The sequence below is a fragment of the Staurois parvus genome, unplaced genomic scaffold, assembly GCF_062004578.1.
Source record: "Staurois parvus isolate SC_StPar_1 unplaced genomic scaffold, SC_StPar_1.0 ptg000154l, whole genome shotgun sequence".
Taxonomy (NCBI): domain Eukaryota; kingdom Metazoa; phylum Chordata; class Amphibia; order Anura; family Ranidae; genus Staurois; species Staurois parvus.
In genome coordinates this window covers 25,312,202-25,333,109 of record NW_028317950.1, presented here as the reverse complement: position 1 = coordinate 25,333,109, position 20,908 = coordinate 25,312,202, and the positions used below count along the sequence as shown (strand labels likewise).

Here is a 20,908-nt window from a genome sequence, read left to right as displayed (position 1 = left end):
GCAGCTGTGTCTGTGCCGCTACTGCATCCCCATACATTTTACATGGGGTGCCTGAACACAGCACCTGGCTGCTCATAAATGCGTATACCTACCTTTTTTTAAAAATTATTTTCATATTCGAATGTCAGCTTTAAAATTTTCTACAAATTCTTATCTGTCTATGGTAGCAGGAACAGGCATGGACAGTTGCTGCCAAGATTCAAACAACGCAGGAGCTTGTTGTTCCATTGCATGAGTCGCATAACCAAAACTTGCCTGTCATTGTTCAGTCACAACTGCACCCATCATTTCACTAATTCTAGCTATATGAGGAAATTGCATCATTACAAGGGTTGGTTGCAGTTAGCTATTGATCAATTATGTATAGACAGTCAGTCTATGCATGTGTTAGGTTAGTGCCTGGCACAACAACTAAACCTTTGAGTGCTTTGGGACCTTATGGACTTTTTTGGGATGTTGGAGATTGACTTCATGGGGTTTATTGGATGGGACGGAGATGCTGAATTCCCATCAGAACTTTGTGTATGGACCTTGTATATATCTGAACCCATCATTTTTGGACATCAATGCATTTGCAGAGACCAGTTACTTTTTCACAATACAGAGCAGATGAAAAATAAATTTTCTGATGTATGCAAATACATTAATGCAGTGAGAATATCTGAATTTTAATGCGTTGGCAATGAATACCAATTTCAGTTTAGTGGTATGTGCAAAAGACATCTCCGCACAAGGCTAACCTACTTTTCTGTTCAATCCTGACTTTTCCTGCCCATGTCGGTGGATTTGATTTTTAAGCTCTTGTCTTGGTTAAAATCCCTAAGGGCAATTATTTTTTTTTTTTATTTTCAGCAAAAAAAATAGTTCGGGGAAAACTGTACATTTAATTAAATGTCTTACTGCTCTGTCGAGTCTTATTTCTAACATAAGACCAAAAGCTAATGCACAATAGGATATTTATATTGTCAATGCTCGGGGTCTCGAGTACGATCGTTTTCTATAAGGAATGCAAAGATAAATGGCTGTACATCGCTCTGCTATGTGCTAAGCTGTTTTTCATGTTTCTAGAAGCACTTTATGTTGTGTCCATTTTATTTCCTGAAAGATAGGTGTCAATAATTTCAGTAAGACCCGATTCACATATATGCAGTGCAAAAAACGCAGTGAAACCGGAGTGTTTTCTGCACTGCATTGAAATCGCACTCCATTTATGCAATCTGCCACTGGTGTCAATGATTCTAAAGGTTCGTTTTTGTGTTTTTGTTTTTTTGGAAAATAACAAAACATGTCTATACTTACCTGCTGTGTGCTGTGGTTTTGCACAGAGCAGCCTGGATCCTCCTCTTCTAGGGTCCCCCGCAGGCTCCTCTGGTCCCTCCCTCGTGTCAGGTGCCCCCACAGCAGGCAGCTTGCTATGGGGGTACCTGCTCCTCTGTCCATTCACACACAAAGCAGCGGCTTGCCCCCAGCCCCCCCCCAAAAAAAAAACAAGGGTGTACGGATGTTTAATAGGAAATTAAGGGGGTTAGGGGAAACTTAATTTTGGTACATAGAGCAACACATTGCAAAGAGTGTTAATTTTGTCTTTGGAAATGCCTTTATATTATCTAGGAATCATAACCACTACATGGCCATGCAAGTGCCAGTATATTTTGTTTTGTGACGACTTTGTGTACATGTTTTCTGTTCACCACTGTGCAGCTTAATAAAGTTTTAAGATCAGTAATATGTAGCATGAAAGGTGTTCATAGATTGTCGCTTGGCATGTGATTACCTGAGGGGACATGCTGTCTGGTTTGGTCATGAAACCGATTCTATCCTGGGATTACATACCTTTTACTGAAGTCCCTTATTCTAGTATACGAGTTGTTAATTTTTAGTTTCATCTCCTGTTTTCAGAAACTGCACTCTCAAACAGTGATTTTATTGATGACTTTTATTTACATTTCAGAAACGTGTGCAGCAGACAAGATGGACAGCAACAGTTTCATCCAGTTTGAAGTGCCGGAGTACAGCAGCACCGTCCTCAGCCAGCTAAATGAGTTGCGTATGCAAGGAAAGCTATGTGACATCATTGTTCACATCCAGGGCCAGCCGTTCCGCGCACATAAGGCAGTCCTCGCTGCCAGCTCCCCTTACTTTCGTGATCATTCAGCACTGAGCACCATGAGTGGCTTATCAATATCAGTTATCAAGAACCCTAATGTCTTTGAACAGTTACTGTCATTCTGCTACACTGGAAGAATGTCTGTACAGCTGAAGGATGTTGTGAGCTTCCTAACTGCAGCTAGCTTCCTTCAAATGCAGTGCGTCATCGACAAGTGCACTCAGATCCTGGAGAGCATCCACTCAAAGATTAGTGTAGTGGGTGTGGGTGGGGAAGACAGCCAGAGTAACCACAATGGAGTCAAAGATGATAGCTTCTTTGCTAATCCAGTGGAGATCTCTCCATCATACGGTGGGCAAGGGCGACCATCGATTGTAGGCAATGATTTAAAAATAGATGGGGTAGCCAGCAAAAGTTTAAGAAACCGTCCCCAAGAAGAGGGTCAGTCAGACAGAGGCAGCAGTGGTAGCATTTCAGAGCATGAAATTCAGATAGAAGGCGATCAGGATCATGCTGACACCGTGCGGGAGAACCAAGTCTCGGAAGTTAAAGTCAAAACTGAAAAGTCTGACCGGCCAAGCTGCTCAGATAGCTCTTCTTTGGGGGATGATGGCTACCATACAGAACTGGTTGATGGTGAGCAAGTGACTATGCTGAATGTAGGTTCCTACGGGTCTGTATTACAACACGCATACTCTTATTCTCAAGCTGCTTCCCACACAACCAATTTGTCTGAGCCCTATAAGAGCATCAGCAACTCAAGCCCTTCCAGGTCCATGCTAAGTTGTTATCGGGGTGGCCGGGCACGCCCAAAGCGGGCATCTAATATAACCAGTGAGGTTCATAATGTGATCCAAAGCCCTGAAAGTGAAACTGTCATAAGTGCACCAGCTTATGAGAGCAGTCCCCAGGAAAAGGCCTCCAGAGGCTATTGGCATCCCTACAGCGAAAGACTCATCTGTATATACTGTGGCAAGACATTCAACCAGAAAGGTAGTCTTGACCGACACATGCGGCTCCACATGGGAATCACGCCATTTGTGTGCAGATTTTGTGGGAAGAAATACACTCGCAAAGACCAGCTGGAATACCACATACGGGGGCACACTGACGACAAGCCTTTCCGGTGTGAGGTGTGTGGCAAGTGCTTCCCATTTCAGGGCACACTGAATCAACATTTACGGAAAAATCATCCCGGTGTTGCTGAAGTGAGGAGTCGGATTGAATCACCAGAAAGAACGGAGGGATTTGTAGACCAAAATGATACCAATGTTTCAGATGTGACCATGGACTCCAATATTGAAATTCACACAGTCACTACTACACCTGACTAACTAGACATGCCAGGGCACTGTAAAAAGCACACATTATGTTATTTAAGGCCTATTTTTATTACTTATCGCTTATTTGGTAATCTCTTTACTATGGAGAAAGCTACTCTTAATCCTTTTGTTCTTTGAGAATGCTTCTTGATTATTCAGAGACATTTTAATATAACTGGGTGATACACTAAATGTACTTTGTTTTACTTTGGAAATTTCTTTTAATATATACTTTGTCCATTTTGCTTTTTAAGGAGACAGGGTACCATTGCACTCCTAAAGAAGCATATAGTTAGAGGTGATAAAGTGAGATTTTGTTTTTGTTTGGTGAATGAAACTGTTTTATCTAACAAAAGTGTTTATTATATGAGAAATTCTATATATCTCAATGATTTACGGATAGCTAAGGCAGTAAGGTTATAAATCGAGCAGTGGCCTTGACTAATAGGAACAGAGCAGAGTTATGGGAATCTACTGTAAGTTCAGTTCAGCCATTTTGTACACTTTACATTAATTGCTGGACATTTGTGGTTTGGCTAGGCCAAGATTTGAGTTTGATGAATGTTGAGCTTTGTTGGGTTCAGTTGTAAGGTTGGAGAATGTAAATTTATATCTTGCTTTCTTAGCTAAAAATCTGTACTTTTTTATTTGGATCGTGTGCAGGCAACCAACAGCCCAGCAACAGTGAAGGGAGGTAAATGACTTGGCATGCCCTATTGAATAGGGATTTTCTATAGGAAGTTGGAGTTAGTTCTCAATGCTGCCAAACTTTCATCATCTGATATGTGGAACATACTCATTACAAAGCTGCCCCAACACCCTTTCTATACCAACACGTCCATACTGAATAGATATACATTTTATGATCTGTATAATTCTAAATGTTGCTTCAAAAGAACCAAGTATATGTTATAGTTTGTAATCATCCATTTTTAGTTTATTCACAGTGTAGGCAAGCTGCCACTGGCTACTTTTGTGAGACTTGAGTTAACCGCTTCAGGTTTTCTGTTTTTGACTAAAATTCTAACATTGTTGTGTCACTAGATTTAGTAGAGCGTAAGCCTATGTCAGCGAGGAGACTGTTATAAGTCTTGTGACAGATTATAGGGAAAGTTCTAAAAGACACAAAATGTTAGTTGCTATTGAGTAATGCTATATTATACTTAAGATATTGGTCTTAAATTATTTGACTAGGAAACCTGTTGTGAATTTGTAGCTAAGCAGTCCTTGCAAACTGTCTGATTTCCCCAAAATTCAATTGATAAGTTGACCTGGTATATTTTTGGCTTTTCTGTTCTACGCGTGTTTTTTGCAATGTAATCATATGATTGCATGTAGTTGAGTTAACACATTTCTGGCAGCTGAAAACAATGAAAACTTACCTGTTGTTTTCCATTGTCTATTTTATAATGTGAGTACAGAAAGAAATTTGTTAATTTAGTACAAAACTGTACAACTGAGCAATTGGCTCCAGTAGCAGATACTCCATATGGTAGAAAATATACTTCTCCAGAACTTTTCTCTACCCTTCTGGTTAGATTCACCTTATGCTCCAGTTTTGATGACTTCCCCTCAAATTTGTTGGAATTTAACAATTTCTAACACCTCTCAACTTTATGAAAGAATTGTGTTTTGACGTTTATTAAAACAAGCTTTGCTTATTTGCTCCCTTTCAGGCTCAGTTCACGTGTTCTGTGACTTGTGAGACCCAGAGTCGCAAAACATGTGAAATGCCATGTATCTCTCTGAGAGCCGTTCCAATTAACACTATTGAAGTCACTGCAACTTCAGAAAAAGTTCCTGCACCACTTTGATGCACTGAAGCTGTATCAGTCACATCAAAATCGTATTATAGTTGTACTGCAAAGTTGCACTGAAAATCGCCCGACTTTGGAGTAAGCTAATGTGAAGCAAGCCTTAGTCTGTTTAAATATTCCATTGGAAGTGTTTTGGAATATTTGTTTGATAAGTGTGAAGAATAACTACATTTTATACAATTTTCTTCAATTTCCTTTAGATTTACCTTCAACTGTGTAGTGCAAGGGCCTGCCTGATTGCATACAAATTAAAAGTGTTTAGGTTTGACCTCATATTATATGGTTTTGGTAAATCTAAAGGAAAATTGTACAAGAAAAGTGTATAATGTATGGCCAGCCTATGTCCTGTGAGCACTTCCTGTAATATCTCAAGGAATCTAAATAGCCCTCTTTCTTTGACTATATAATTGTCTGTCAAATAGATGGAAAGAGTAAGCAAAAAACAATTGGGTGGGGCTGACACCACTCTTGTCACTCTACAACAGGATTTAGGAGCTAAGTGCATTTCTGGCAGGATCAACAGTGTTTAGCACTTGCTGGTAGGTTAATTGGCCCAAGTATCCTATTCTACTGAGCATGTCCAAGATGGCTACCTCCCCATCTGCTCCAACAGCAGATAATGTGTTTTGAGTACCTAGGGTTAAAAGCACTACAGCGATATAAGTGAATACAAGATTTGTCTATACTTGCAAGGTTCTTTTAATAGGAAATTTCTGCATTGTGATTTTATTCAGAAAGGCGAACAGAAGTTCAGAAGAAATGTGTATAAAAAGTGGACATATTGACAGGCTATGTATTTATTAGCCCATATCTAGCAGTCAACAACTGGCTTTCCTTCAGACACTCCAGTATCTTCAAGTGATGCAACTTTTCAGGCATTGCTTGAGATATTTGGGCGGTTGTAGGGGAAGACTGTAGAGCAATAACAAGCACATGTCACAGGCTAAGATTCTTCTGTTGTTGCTCTCTCCCATTGTTCCCTACTCTCGATGTCAAACATCAGCACAATTACTGCATGTGTACCTCAGTAGAGTTGGAGAATGATTACACTAGATCCCTATGGCATACACTTTGAGAAAGGACAGGCATATTTCTCACCACTCTTTATTTTTGAGGAACCGTCTTGACCTTTTGTTACCTACACGCTACAATCCGATTGTAAAATTTCCGTTTTTATTATTGGTTAAAGCTTATTGTTCAATGAGCTGTGATATTTTCAGTTAGATTGAATGAAAGTGAGATTGATAGAAAACTGATCAAGTATGACTTTTAGAATTTTTATTTACCCAAATTTTTGACAGTTCACTGAGCTAATATGTTTGTTTTAATTTGACCAATATAGCTTTCTAAATTTAGAGATAATTTTGAGCTAATGCAATATATTGTAAGATAGATACAAAAGCAACGAACATGCTGTCAAATATAGGCTTTGAATATGTATAATTTGACAGCGTATAATAATCAGATCCTTCTATTGTGTGAAGAAAAAAATGTGCAATTTGGGGTAGAACTTCATCATTTTGGAGTTTTACAGTCTTGGTGAAGTAACAGCTGCTTTGTTTTCCGTGAATTGCTTTCTCCAAAAACACTTTTTAGCCTCTCTTCACACACCACCACCCAGATGCCAAACGTATGAACCGACATTACGTCACATGTTCCTGTCTAAGAGCTGGATTTTATGGTGCTGAATTTTTATCATTTTTAAAAACTTTTGGGATAGTTTCAGTGGTTGGTAGTATTTAGGGTTTTTTTTTCTGTAGGTAGTATTTAGGGTTTTTTTTTCTGTAGGTAGTCTCAATTTTACTGTACATTAATGCTTCTGAGGCAGCATTTGACAAAATAACACTCAAGTCTTTTTAGAGAAACAATCCCCCCCCCCCCCCTTTACTGCATATAATAAATTGCCTTTGTCAACTCTGTTAAATGCTCAATATCGCAGAGTTTGTTCCTAATTTGTCGGTCTATCCTATCTCTTTACTAAACAATGCACCCCACTGATCATCCTTGTTTGTTTATTCATAATCTCATGATCAAAAATCTTCTCATGTATTTTGTCATTGGGCAAATTTCAAAGACTATTGCTGACAACCTTGGAAATATGGAATAAGGCTCCATGCACACTTTTATAAGCTCAAAAAAAAAAAGAAAATGCGGATGTTTGTTTAAACAAAATCATTTTACTAACAGTTTGCAAGAAGGTCTTTATACATACTTTTTTTTGTATTCTTCTGGATCTTCCAAAAGGCCAACTCTGATTGGACTGTGTACCGACAGTAGTACACAGGGTTGGTGTTGAACAACCAGTTATAAACTGTTTATTCTCATTTACGTTTACACATTAAAGAGGAGCTCCAGTCCCCCCCCCCCCCAAAAAAAAAAATTAAGCCCGTAGCTAAATTATTGCTGCACAGCCGGTATCCTAATGCGCATGCGCGAGCCACACTGTGCTTTGTGAATCGCCCCATAGTCTTCTGTGACCTGTGTATTCCAGAATGTTGCGGAGGAAGCTTTGGGTGAAGTTGTGCTTTTATGTTTTTTGTGTTTTGCCTTTGCATCCAAAATACCACATATAGAGCCCCTCAACAATCAAGTCAGCTCTTTGATTAGGACTTTTCGTTTCCCTTTAGAAATAATCCTTTGACTACATAGGTACTTCTGTTATTTTTGTGGTGCTTTATGCCATTCTGGTACCTTGAGCTGTTTTGTTTTTTTTTTTGTTTTTTTCATTTACAAAATGTGAAAAAAGGCTGATGGTCAAATTTCTCCACATCCTGATATTTTGTACCAGCATTACCATGCTATACAAATGGCATTAATTTTGTCACCGAGCAATTTTCACTTTGTTCTTTTGGCATAAGGATTTGCCAAGACAGGTCAGTGGTTTTGAGGGGCAAAGTTGGCTGTTTAGTGCAGAAATGATGAATTTTACCAAAGAGCATGCAAAGGATGTTTGGGTTTAGCCATGTCTGTACAATGACAAGATATCACTTTTAAGTTGTAGGTTTTCTCTGTAAGTTGTATATATTGTAGGTTCATAATGAGGACTGTTTAATGTCAAGCTACAGGCAAACTGCTGGGTGCACAATTAAATTATGTGTATATGGACTGGTTTACCAGCCAAAGGACTTGTCATTTGTACTGTAGGTCTATGGTAAAATGCATTCATAAAAATCATGGATGGTATATATTTATATTTTTTTTTTGTATCTTTGGAGTCCAGCTTTAATCTTCTATTTGATTTCCCATTAGTGTATCCTCCATGTGTTTTTGAGCCCAAGAATTGTGTACTTGCTGAATGCAAGATTCGGTTATTACTGTGAATCTGCCATACATGGACATATTGGGCAATCTGACATATGGTTTTTGTCCACTGGTGCTCATTCTTCTCTAACATGGACATTTGGTAGCTAGGTTGATCATCCAGATCACACAGGGTACAGTAGTTGTACACATGCTGCTTGAAAAATCTCGTTTGGACTGTTAAATTTCTTAAGGGCATCTCTTGGTCCCAAATGTTGTTGAGGCCTGCAAGCTTCCAAAGTCTGATAATATTTTTTTTATATAATGTAATCTGCCCATGCTCTTTTTATACGGCCACCCTACATTATTGAAAATAGGAAATGAATGACTTTTTTTCCTATCACCTAAGCATGTGGCTTGCTTTTACATGAGGCTGAGAGTTTAGATCGTAGTATGAGGCCAAATTCCGTAACTAGGCAAAGTATTTCATCTTGTTTAAAAGTGGTGACTTGCACATTACTACTTATTTTGCAAGCCCAAATTCGAAGTGGCATTCTGTGCAAGCAGGAAAATATGTGGTTCTATTTGACACAGGGTTTATAATCCTGCAGTACACCACTCTTGTGATCCAGCACCACAGCCAGAACTTTGTGCCCTCCTCTACTTGGTCAAGAACACAGCCTCACCTACTGCTTGGACAGTCTGGAGGACACCATAGTGATTGGTTATCATTGTTCTCTCCGCTTGTTGATGTGTTTCCTATTAGTACATGTACTGCAGTAGAACATGATTGGTTACTAATGTGGCTTCTTCATCTCCTAGTTTTGAGTTCAGCTGTGCAGGGGATTATAAGACACTGATATCAACACAAATTCAGGTGCTTAGACCAGTGCTATTTAAAAATAGATGACATTATTGTTGTAATGAATACATAACTGCATTACTTTGTGCCTGGAGTTTACCAAAAAGTGTCATTTGAGTTTTACATGATCACCAGTAACGTAAAAGGCAAGTTGCTTACGTCTGCCATGTCCTAGTAACTCCCCTGCTTTTCCCACCTGCTACAGTCAGTACAAGGCTAGGTGATGGTGTCACACTTCCCTGATTGGGTATTTGGAATTCTAAAGAAAAGAGAAATATCTGAAAACTGCAGCTAAAGTTTTTTTGTGATTCCAAGCAGGTGAAGGTGCAAACTATTGAAGATCATTTCTTTGTTGTCCTTCAGAGATATAAGGAGCAGGGGGGCGATTTATCCTATTGGTGTCTCCCCAAACATATCTGGTGAGAGAGGAGTTAACTTTAAAGGTATCTAACAAAGTTTAGAAACTAAAGTCAAGCCATAGTGCAATCATTTACTGTATAAAGCTCTTGTTGGTAACACTGCCATCCTTGGTAAAGCACTAATCAGTGATTTCTGTGTATATAATGGCTTTTTCCTAAGTTAATTTTATGAAATGACAAACTCCTAATGAGTACAATGACATGGTTGCTCCTCTCCAGCTGTGGCCAATCTATAAAATTGTGCCTTGCCATAATAAACACACCATGGTGTGCTTCTGTTCTAAACTGTAGAACATTGTCGCCTGAGTTCTGATGGCCATTGGTGAGTAGATCCTTATTCCTGTAAACTGGCTACATTCTCATGAGAGCTTTTCCAACCAACAAGCAAGCTGCCTCAGCTGTCAGCATGCATTTCATGTTTTCTTTCACTTTCTTGCTGTAACTTTTTAGAGTTTAACAGAAAAACTCTCTTGGTACACAAATCATTTCTTTACAGTGTTATTTAGGTACAATACTGTTACATTTTTACAAACATAGGCAGGACCGAACTTTTTTCAGTTAAGGACTTTTTTATGCAGCTTGTTAACTTATGAGCGTAGTTTATACTTTATCGTCTCTGGTTTAGAGAAATGTGAATTTTTTTTCCTTCCCTCTTGGATCTGTTTAACCTGTAAAGACAGACTGTGAAATCGGACATTTTATACTGTTTTACTATATAGTTTGTGGTTTTCAAACGGTTTCTAGTTTTCCTAAGCTGTTCAATCTTAGACAACTTACTACTTCTCTGTATATAGGTAGTGCAGTGCTGTATATACACTATTCCTGTTTTAAACCTCTTGACACTCTCCTGGGGTGCATAAACCAGCCGTCCGGCGCCACCCGCTTCCATGGAGACTGCTGTGTAATGAGGATGGCGTCACCTTTGCAACAAACCTGCTTAAAGTTGAGCCTGTCTTTTAAAATAAGCCAAAATAAAATACTTTGCTACAAGTTTTTAAAGTCATGGTTCAATGTATTTGAAAAAGGCCGCTCCATCTAAAGCTGATATTCCAGTGTTCAGTAGATGCTGGAGAGGTAAACCACCTAATGGTTTCTGATGTGTTTTGGACTCTGGGAGTGAGATCTCTGCACTTTAGTTCCGAGGTCTGGCCAGCTGGCCATTGCAAGGAATTCCCACTCTCCCTGGATTTTTAACTTATTCTATATTATGGAGATTGTAACAGGAGGAGTGAGAAAACTGGTGGGTGAAAACTGTTGCAGGGAGGTCTGGCTACTAGATTCCACCATCGATGTAAGAAGATTGCAGGCGACTATCCCACCAGATGCCATCTACAATTAAAAGTATCCCTTTTGGATGGATGGAACCTTTAACAAGGGTTTTAAAAAAAAAAAAAAAAAAAAAAAAAAACCATACGATTATAGTATCCAAGGGCTGGGATAAAGCTATATCACACGAGCTTTACTTAAACACATATTTAATTTTTTTTTTTTTTTTTTTTTAATCTGTATATTGACTGTGATATAGTTAGTGTCAATATTTTTAAGAGGTTTTTTTTTTCTCAAACAAAAACCTCCACTGAAAGGGACTAAAATATGCAACCCCTGAACTATTTTCTAAGGGACTCTTGCCCTTTTAATGGTGCTCTTTTGACTGGTCAGGATTATTTATTAAATTTTATATATATATCTATATTAAAAAAGTATTTGGAGATTTTACTTGTGTAAATTCTTTATATAACAATTGTCAGTTGGAGAAAAATATATATTTCATATATCTCAGTGACCGAACTTATGTTCGGTGTTAAAGTCATTCAGAATGTTTGATTCCAAACAATACCCCCCATGTAAGGAGCTGGAATAAAGTGCAAGGTTCTGTACATGAGTGTATGACTTAAAACAGCATTTGCGTATTCCCATGTAAGTATCTGTAGGCTATAGGGCGCTAAATGTCTGGTTAAAAGACTGTTTGCATAAGACCTAAATGTTAAAATCTCTATCCAGGATGGACTATAACCAAAATAACATTTGGTTTACATTTTCTTATGACTTTCTCTGCTGTAAAATGGACTCAGAATATAATCTTAATACAAAGGCCCTTTAGCACCTAACAGTCTGAATAGATTTGATTTTATAGATTACAAGCCAAATTGTAAAGTTTACAGAAGTGTCAGTGTTTTTGTCCTTTGACGGTTCTACAGTGTTTCTAAACTGTGCAGCAAAAGTATACATTTGCTAAGTGAAATATTTAAACTTTTTATCATTTTAGGGAAAAATATTTTCCCCCTTGAGAACATAGGTTAAGTGATTGCTTCACTGTCCTTTTTTTTTTATGTAACCTATGCTTACTACAGTATTGCTGCTTCCAAGTACTGATATTGCAGACTTTACACCAATACAAGTTGTTTTGACATTAAGATTTTCCACTTTATGAATAAGTTTATCCAGAAAGGGGGGAAAACAGACCTAGAGCCACTTTAAAGCGGAGTTCCAGTCATTATTGTGTTTATTAAAAGTCAGCAACTACAGCTGCTGACTTTTAATAAACACACACGCGCCTGTCCCAGGGCTGTGCTCACCCGTGCCTTCCCTTCTCTCGCCAGCATCTCAACTGTGGACCCCAGGCTGTGACAGCTTGCGGCTTCACAGCCGGGTGCCCACTGTGCGAGTTGTGCTGTGCATCCTGATTGGTCTAGCAGTCTTCTGGGACCTGTGATATGTCGCAGAAGACTGGGAGGAAGAAGAGGGACTGAACTTCTAGCTCACTTTGCTGCGATGAACTGAACCGGAAGTGGGAGCTTGTACCTGTCGAAACCAGGTATCCATTCCCCCCAAAAAAGTGTAAAATATGGCAGTGGAGGGGGAGGCAAACAAGCAGAGCTTCCACTTTTGGGTGGAACTCCCCTTTAAACCAAAGCAAAATGCTAAAAGATTTTGAAGTTATATTGTACAGGATGGATAATAAATGCACCACTTGCAGAAAGACAATCTAATCTGAGTTCATGTTGACACTTTAATTCAAATGGGAATTTTAAAAAACCCTTCTTGTTCACACCATTTTTTCAGTAAAGTGTATGCCAAAAAAGGCCTAATTGTGCAATAACGTTACAGTATGGCCCTTACTGGTTTTTGATGGGGCGATAATAATTTTTTCCTCCTCTCTATAAGAGAATCAAACATTCTGAATAGCTCCGGTGTTATTAATGCCTAGGTGTCTGGTGTTCCATACCAAGCACGTAGAGGTGTTAACTTGCAATATAAACCAGTAACCTCATAACTCCACACTTCTGTATGAAGTAACTAGCTAGCTAAACAAGAAAAAACATATGCTGTAACAACTATTAACTTGCCATTAAGGATTATTTTATAGCATGATTAAAAATATTTATTCAAATGATATTTTACTCTTGTATTGTTTTTGTTTTATTTTATTTTTTTTAGATTTGTGATATGACTCAGTGCTGCTTAATTTTGGTCAGATGACTTATGGCTTGTATAATTGCTTTTTTTAAATGGTATAAAGTCAATGGGGATTGCTGTTTGTTTGTAAATAAAAATGCTGCTAAAGCAAAAGACAGTGTATGTGGTCTCTTTTTTTCTGCTTCTTATGGTTTATAATGACAAAATCATGACCCTTTTTTCCCTGGATAGAATGGGGAAGTATGGAACCTGCTGTGTTCATCACCTCCACTGATGAGTGGTCACATCTTGGCACACAGGGTGTCATTTTGAGGGGAAATCTTCCAATGGAGACAAATACCTTCCCTACTATAAAATCCAGCATTACACAAAATTGTTTGTATTGGATAAAGAACTTTTGGTTATTGTAGTGTTTACCTTGAATTAATCTTTTATTGCCTATTTTTACTTACGTACATTTAATATTTTCAGAGTATAATGCATATATTCCCTTAATTTGTGAGTCAGGTGTGGCTAAGACCAGAATTGAAAGTGCAACAATAAAGGGTACTTTTACATTGATGTGTTACCATAACACATAATAAAATGCTCCACAGTGTCATTCACTTTAACCACTTGCCTAATGGGCACTTTTACCCCCTTCTGTGCCCAGGCCAATTTTCAGCACTGTTGCACTTTGAATGAAAATTGCACGGTCGTGCAACACTGTACCCATATGAAATTTTTTTTATAGTTTTTTTCATACAAATAGAGCTTTCTTTTGGTGGTATTTAATCGCCACTGGGTGTTTTATTTTTTGCACTATTAGCAAAAATAGAGCAAAGAATTTGAAAATAAAATTTTGCAAACAGGTAATTTTTTTTCTCCTTCACTGATCTGTGTTGATGATACTACACTGATATGCAATGATGGGCGCAACTGCTTGTACAGCACTGATGGGGGATACTGATCATCAGTGCCAATCTGTTCTGTCACATTTGTCGTTTATCGGCAGTACTTTCTTCACGCTGTGAAAGTGTGAGGAAAGTGCTGCTAACTGGAAACTGTATTTACTCTGAGCTGCTGTGGCATTGGATACAGTTGATCACATGGTAAAAGGCTGCTGTGGTTGACCTTTTACCACATCACGTGATCAGCTGTGTCCCTAGGGCGTACAGCGATCATGGAGATTGCTGGGGGCATGTCTTATGACACCCTCCCAAAACTGGACAACTGCGCTGTAGCCGTCATTTGGCTATAGTGCTGTTAGCAAGTGGTTAAAAGCACCCCAACTCACTTACAGTAGCATACAATGCACTCACAATGCAGAAAATCAAAATGCTTTGTGTTGCATTAATGTTCTCCCCCATATTCTGGGCATTGGCATCTTATTCATAATTGGCATCCTTACCCACTTGGACTGGCATCTTTTACCCGCTTCCTGTTTGGTTAGTGCTATGATAGTTTGACAATTATTACTTAAGCATCACTGTATCCCAATTAATTATATTTTTTTTGAGAACACACTCTCTTGTGCCTGCAACCCGCCCCCCATAGTTGAGACCCTTTAACCTGCCAATGCTGCCACAACATTAGTGCTCAGTGGCATTTTAAAACCCACCACAATACTCCCCTCATAGTTGAGGCTCTTTAAACTGCCAATGTTTAAGCAATTATTTTACGAAGAAAAAAAAAATTAACATGTCATACCTGCTGTGTGCACTTGTTTTGCACAGAGTAGCCTGGTGCCCCGCAGGCTCTCCTGGCTCCTCCTTTCTGTCAGGTGCCCCCATAGCAAGCAGCTTGCCGTGAGGGTACCCGCTGCTCCTTGTGTCCATTCACACATGGAACCTCGGCTTGGCGCACTGCCTCTACTCACGGACTGGCTGGCTGTGATTGACAGCAGTGGGACCCAATGGCTCCTGCTTGCTCTCTCAGCAAATGAGACAGAATCTTGTGACAGCTGAGGCTGCCAGCTGGATCATGATGAGGTTCAGGAAAGTATTGAGGTGGCTGGGGGCACTGCTGCTCCCATAAATGTTTTTTTAGAGTGAAAAAGGATATTCACAAATACAACCAGTATACAAGTGACATAAGCAAAAAGAGAGGCCTGAATCCTATAAGGGAAGGCTACATAACAATGCCATTTAACAAAAACGAGGTACAAAATCAGTAGAGTATATGGTTAGGAAAGGTGGCTAAGCATATATTGCAAAGAACAGTGGCCCCAAGCTTGTCTCTGGTGCTGTTCGTGACAAAGATATAAGAAGAGGGAGCAGAAAAAGCACCACAAGAAAAACTAGACCAAGAAGTGGGGGGGGGGGGGTTGAGGAAAGCAAGCAGTAGATACTTGTGCTGGTCCCAAAAGGAAATAACTAGTTCTAGGCAGCACCGCTAAAAAAAAAAAAAAAAAAAATTAAGCTCTTGCTGAACTTGTCTGAAACAACATGGAATATGCAGAAGTAGTTTTGTAAGGAAACCAGTTAACCCATATCACATGATATTGTGTAATGCAGTCCTGAGCGATGTGAATTAGTTCCTCTGTGTTTGTTAATGCAAGCAAACCCCCCCCCCCGCTATGGAGCATAGTCTCAGTCTCAGCCCGTCAGCACCTAGAAAAGATCTTGAAATCGTTCTGTACACTGACATTCAGAGATCACTTGTGGTTGGAGTCACAAATGGTTACCAAATCTACATCCGAAAAGGAGCACTCCAGGTCCCATTCCCATTGGTGGCAGGAATCCAAGTCTGTCACCCAAGACTCTGGAAATAGAGTATGTGGATGATACTACGTACTCCTGGGGCAACTCCATTATACAGTTGATTTCAAAGAGTGTAAATCCTGAAGAACAAAAAGTCTGTTCTTAGGGGAGTTCAAAAAATGTCTTTTAGAAAAATATTCCTGGGGGAGAATGGTTGATTAGAAGAAACGTCCATAAGAGTTAAATGGCTCCAAAAACAACCTCTGTCGAAGAACTGGGTCGCACATAGTGTCTGTTTAGACCAGAGCTGCTGTAAGATCTTACCATCAAGGTTGGACATAAAGTCTAAGTTAAATCTAAGCCAAGTTAGTGGACCACTAACTGTCAAAATCAAACAGGATGCCCAGGCTAGCTGGAATGCTTTCAGTGTGCAGTCCATTAATGGGTGTTGAAAAAGCTCTAACTTAGAAAGAGGTTTAGAGGTCCAGGGCAAGACTACCAGTGGGATGGAGGAGATTGCCTGCTCCACGGAGATCCAGTCCTTGAATGGGCTGTGTACACAGTAGTCTATAATTCTGGCCAGGACACATGCCCAGTGGTGTTTCCTTAGATTGGGAAACCCCAGGCCTCTCCAATGTTTTGGGAGTCAGCTGGAAAAAGCAAGCCTTGCCCTGCCTGAGAAATGCAAGCATACTTTTTAGCGAGGAAAAAAAAAAATGGAAGGCACTGCAATAGGTAGGGGATTGCATAATATAGAGTATATGGAAGTACATTCATATTAAGGTTTTTAGCTCTCTAAACCAATAATAGCAGGTCCTGTCCCAGGACAAGTCCTATGTAATCTGTGCGAGCAGGGGGTGGTAATTAAGGGCATAAAGCCCAGACAATAGAGGGAAGATAAACCCCCAAGTATGGAATGGCTGTTTCTTGCCATAGGAAAAGAAAGTGCAGCTTACAAATAGATGACATCCTCAGATGGCAGAGATGTTCAGGGTGTCAGACGTAGAGAAAGTTTTGAATTCAAGAGTAACTGGACGTGATCCAAAGTCACTAACAATGCAGGCTGAGAGGTTTGAGGTTTAGTTGAGAACAAAAAGGTCATCAGTGAGAGGCTCCAGTTTGTGCTACCTCCCCCCCTCCTCTCACTGCAGGGGTCATATGCAAACACCACATGAATGGTTCCAATGTAAAGTATAAACAGAATCAGAGGCAGGGGAGCATCTCTGCCCAGTGTCATTATGGATCCAGAAGGCGTCTGACGGGTGTCGACTAACTCTAGCAGGCCACTGTAGAGGGACAGAATCCTAGAACAAATGCCATTGCGAATGCCCAGGAAGAGGAGAACCACAAGATTACTAGATAGAAGATGCCCATAGGACTTTTATTGAGCTGTGCCAAACAAAATAAATACCACATTATATAAAACTGTACAAATTTTATTCCAAATATCAGAAGCAAGGTACAAATGACCATGTATTGAAAGAATAAAAAAAATGAACATTGTATATTCCACATAAGGAGAGTTTGCACAAACAAGTACACAGGTACTAATATTAGTCTCAGTGCGTGCATTTCATGAAACACATTGAGACTAGTATTAGTACCTGTGTACTCGTTTGTGCAAACTCTCCTTAAGTGGAGTATACAATGTTCATTTTTTTTAATTCTTTTAATATATGGACATTTGTATATTGTACCTTGCTTTTAACTGATATTTGGAATAAAATTGGTATGGTTTTATATAATGTATTTATTTTGTTTGGTGCAGCTCAATATAAGTCCCATGGGCATTTTCTATATTTATAGTAGTCTTGTTTTATAGGGACTGAGCTCTGCCTACATCTTTGCACTCCAGTCATTCATTTATAAGAGGAGAACCACCTCCATATAGTCCCAGGCCACTCTGTCAAACGCTTTCAGTGTCCAGTGATGGGGAAAATCCTTCCTAATCGTTTTCGTTTCTTTTTTTCTTGTCATTGTGGCTTGATATCTGCTTTAAATAGTACTTTTTAAATCAACCATTGCTGATTTACAAAGTCTAGTGCTGGACGTTTCTTTACATCTATAAAATAAGCTGAACTTTCTGGGAAATTGCTTAGAAAACCTTGACAGTGATGTTAAATATTAACAGGCTGTTGCATCTAGCGGAGAGGATAGATTAGGCACAGGAATGTCCCTGTGCCCCAAAGCTGCTCAGAGCAATATTGACATTGGACGGCTCCCTGGTCTTTGTGCTGCGTCAGGTGGGATTCTATGTTGAGGGAATTTAAAGGAACACAAAAAAGGAAGACAAATATTTATTGGATGGGCTGCACCCTCCCCATGAACTCTGAATGCATTTAGAAGGCTCTTCTCTGAGAAATATAAACATGCATTTTATTTAATGGATTTGCGATACTGTAATTGGCAAAAGACACAGTATGACCAGACAGTTGATGGTGAGGTGAGCCAAAAGGAACCAAAAAGCCCTCTTCTACTGAGACAGCGAGCAGAAAAATAGAGCCTTCTTAAAACACAAGCCATCTGCATGTCTCAATTCCAACACAATTTCTCAAAATAAGGGAATTCTCATTTCAGTATAATGGGTGGAACTGAACTAATCAGTCCTTTATGCCCCTTGGGACCAACAGTATATGTAGTACTGCTACAATACAGTTCAGATATAGCCTAATATTATACAGCCATTTATTTCAATCTGCATTCGGTTCTTTCAGGATTGCAGTGAGACATGGTTTATATAACCAATAAACCGCTAAGGTAAAAACTAGTTAAAGGGAAAATAACATTTAAAGTTAATCCCCAGGTGATTCCACCCATCACATGAATGCCAACATCAACAAGTATACTAACGCGAGAGATACACTACATTGCCAAAAGTACTGGTACACCCCTCCAAATCATTGGATTCAAGTATTCCAATCACCTCCATGGCCACAGGTGTATAAACTCAAGCACCAAGGCATGCAGACTGCTTCTACAAACATTTGTGAAAGAATGGGTCGCTCTCAGGAGCTCAGTAAATTCAAGTGTGGTACCGTGATAGGTTGTCCATCCGTGAAATTTTCTTGTTACTAAATATTCCACGGTCAACTGTTAGTGGTATTATAACAAAGTGAAAGCAATTGGGAACAACAGCAACTCAGCCACAAAACGATAGGCCACATAAAATGACAGAGTGGGGTCAGCGCATGATGAAACGCATAGTTTGCAGAAGTCGTCGACTGTCTGCAGAGTCAATAGTTAAAGACCTCCAAACTTCGTGTGGCCTTCAGATTAGCACAACAACAGTGCATAGAGAGCTTCATGGAATGGGTTTCCATGGCCGAGCAGCTGCATCCAAGCCTTACATCACCAAGTGCAATGCAAAGCATCGGATGTAGTGGTGTAAAGCACGCCGCCACTGAACTCTAGAGCAGTGGAGACGTGTTCTCTGGAGTGACGAATCACGCTTCTCTGTCTGGCAATCCAATGTACATGTCTGGGTTTTGGCGCTTGCCAGAAGAACAGTACTTGCCTGACTGCATTGTGCCAAGTGGAAAGTTTGGTGGAGGGGGGGATTATGGTGTGGGGTTGTTTTTCAGGGGTTAGGCTTGGCCCCTTAGTTCCAGTGAAGGGAACTCTTAAGGCATCAGCATACCAAGACATTTTGGACAATTTCATGCTCCCAACTTTGTGGGAACATTTTGGGGATGGCCCCTTCCTGTTCCAACATGACTGCGCACCAGTGCACAAAGCAAGGTCCATAAAGACATGGATGAGCGAGTTTGGGGTGGAGGAACTTGACTGGCCTGCACAGAGTCCTGACCTCAACCCGATAGAACACCTTTGGGATGAATTAGAGCAGAGACTGTGAGCCAGGCCTTCTCATCCGACAACAGTGCCTGACCTCACAAATGTACTTCTGGAAGAATGGTGAAACATTCCCATAGACACACTCCTAAACCTTGTGGACAGCCTTCCCAGAAGAGTTGAAGCTGTTATAGCTGCAAAGGGTGGGCCAACTCAATATTGAACCCTACGGACTAAGACCCATTAAAAGTTCATGTACTTGTAACGGCAGGTGTCCCAATACTTTTGGCAATATAGTGTATGTCTAGATTGGACTTTTTAGGCATTCCACATATTTACACATAGAACCGCATAAAATATAGCTTATTTGGAACACAATCTTTAAAATAAGAACCATTATAGAAATACATTAGGCTTCCAATAGAGCTATGTGATCAAAACATAATAAGTGCAATTCTCTTTGATCCGGCACATTTCGCAATTGCTTTCTCCCTCAGAAGAAACAAGAATTTGTAGACAAAAACCCAATCAATCACAAATAATATGCAGCCATAAAATCACCACCGTGTTAAAAGGTCACAAAGCAATTCCCATGGGCAAACTCCAGAAACACCTCCCTCAACAGAACCCATGGGCGCTCATTCTCATGTAAACGCCACTTCAAAAAAAGTTCCATCAAAGCAACAAAGGTGCCTGAAGTCAAAGAGTAACAGTATTCCCAGAAGCAGGGTTTTAACATAAAGTAACAGAATCACTTGAGCGCTTTCCTCACAGAAGTCTAGAAAGCACTAAAGTGATTATACTTGACATTAAAAGTCAATAAATAAAAAACAGTACTTCTACAATAAAAGTATGAATTCATATGTATTTTAAATGTATTAAAAAAAAGAGAGTAATCAGTCAAAAGTATATAATTAGAATATAGAGTATAAGACCAATTTACAGTTGCTTGAACAAACTAGAGTACTAGTAGAGAATGTAATCAGAAGCAAATTTATAAAAACTAGAGCTGATACCCATCTCTACCAACCAGGTGACATTTCTGAGCCAAAAAACAAGAACATTTACTGATTGCAATTTGGCAAAATTTCCAATTCTGCTTAAGTAGTATAATTTATTGTATTAATAATAGGCCCGTGCCAGATTAGCTGGCACTGATTGCTTTAAAAGTCCATTTCATTGGAACTGTTAATAGGGAGTCTGCCATCCCTGGCTTTTCCAAAAAATGCTGGTAGCCTGGCAAACTGTTCTGGC

The 20,908-nt window shown here is 39.5% G+C and overlaps 1 protein-coding gene across 2 annotated transcripts in view; it reads left to right on the top strand.

Moving 5' to 3' along the window:
* ZBTB34 (zinc finger and BTB domain containing 34) overlaps positions 1-13,337 on the top strand; it is a 41,934-nt gene extending 28,597 nt beyond the window's left edge. For both annotated transcript variants that reach the window (XM_089675293.1, XM_089675291.1), the window contains one exon: positions 1,952-13,337. In XM_089675293.1, the coding sequence (XP_089531419.1) occupies positions 1,972-3,441 (1,470 nt within the window). In that variant the 5' untranslated portion in view covers positions 1,952-1,971 and the 3' untranslated portion in view covers positions 3,442-13,337. The remainder of the gene's footprint in view (positions 1-1,951) is intronic.
* The last annotated feature ends 7,571 nt before the right edge of the window (positions 13,338-20,908 follow it).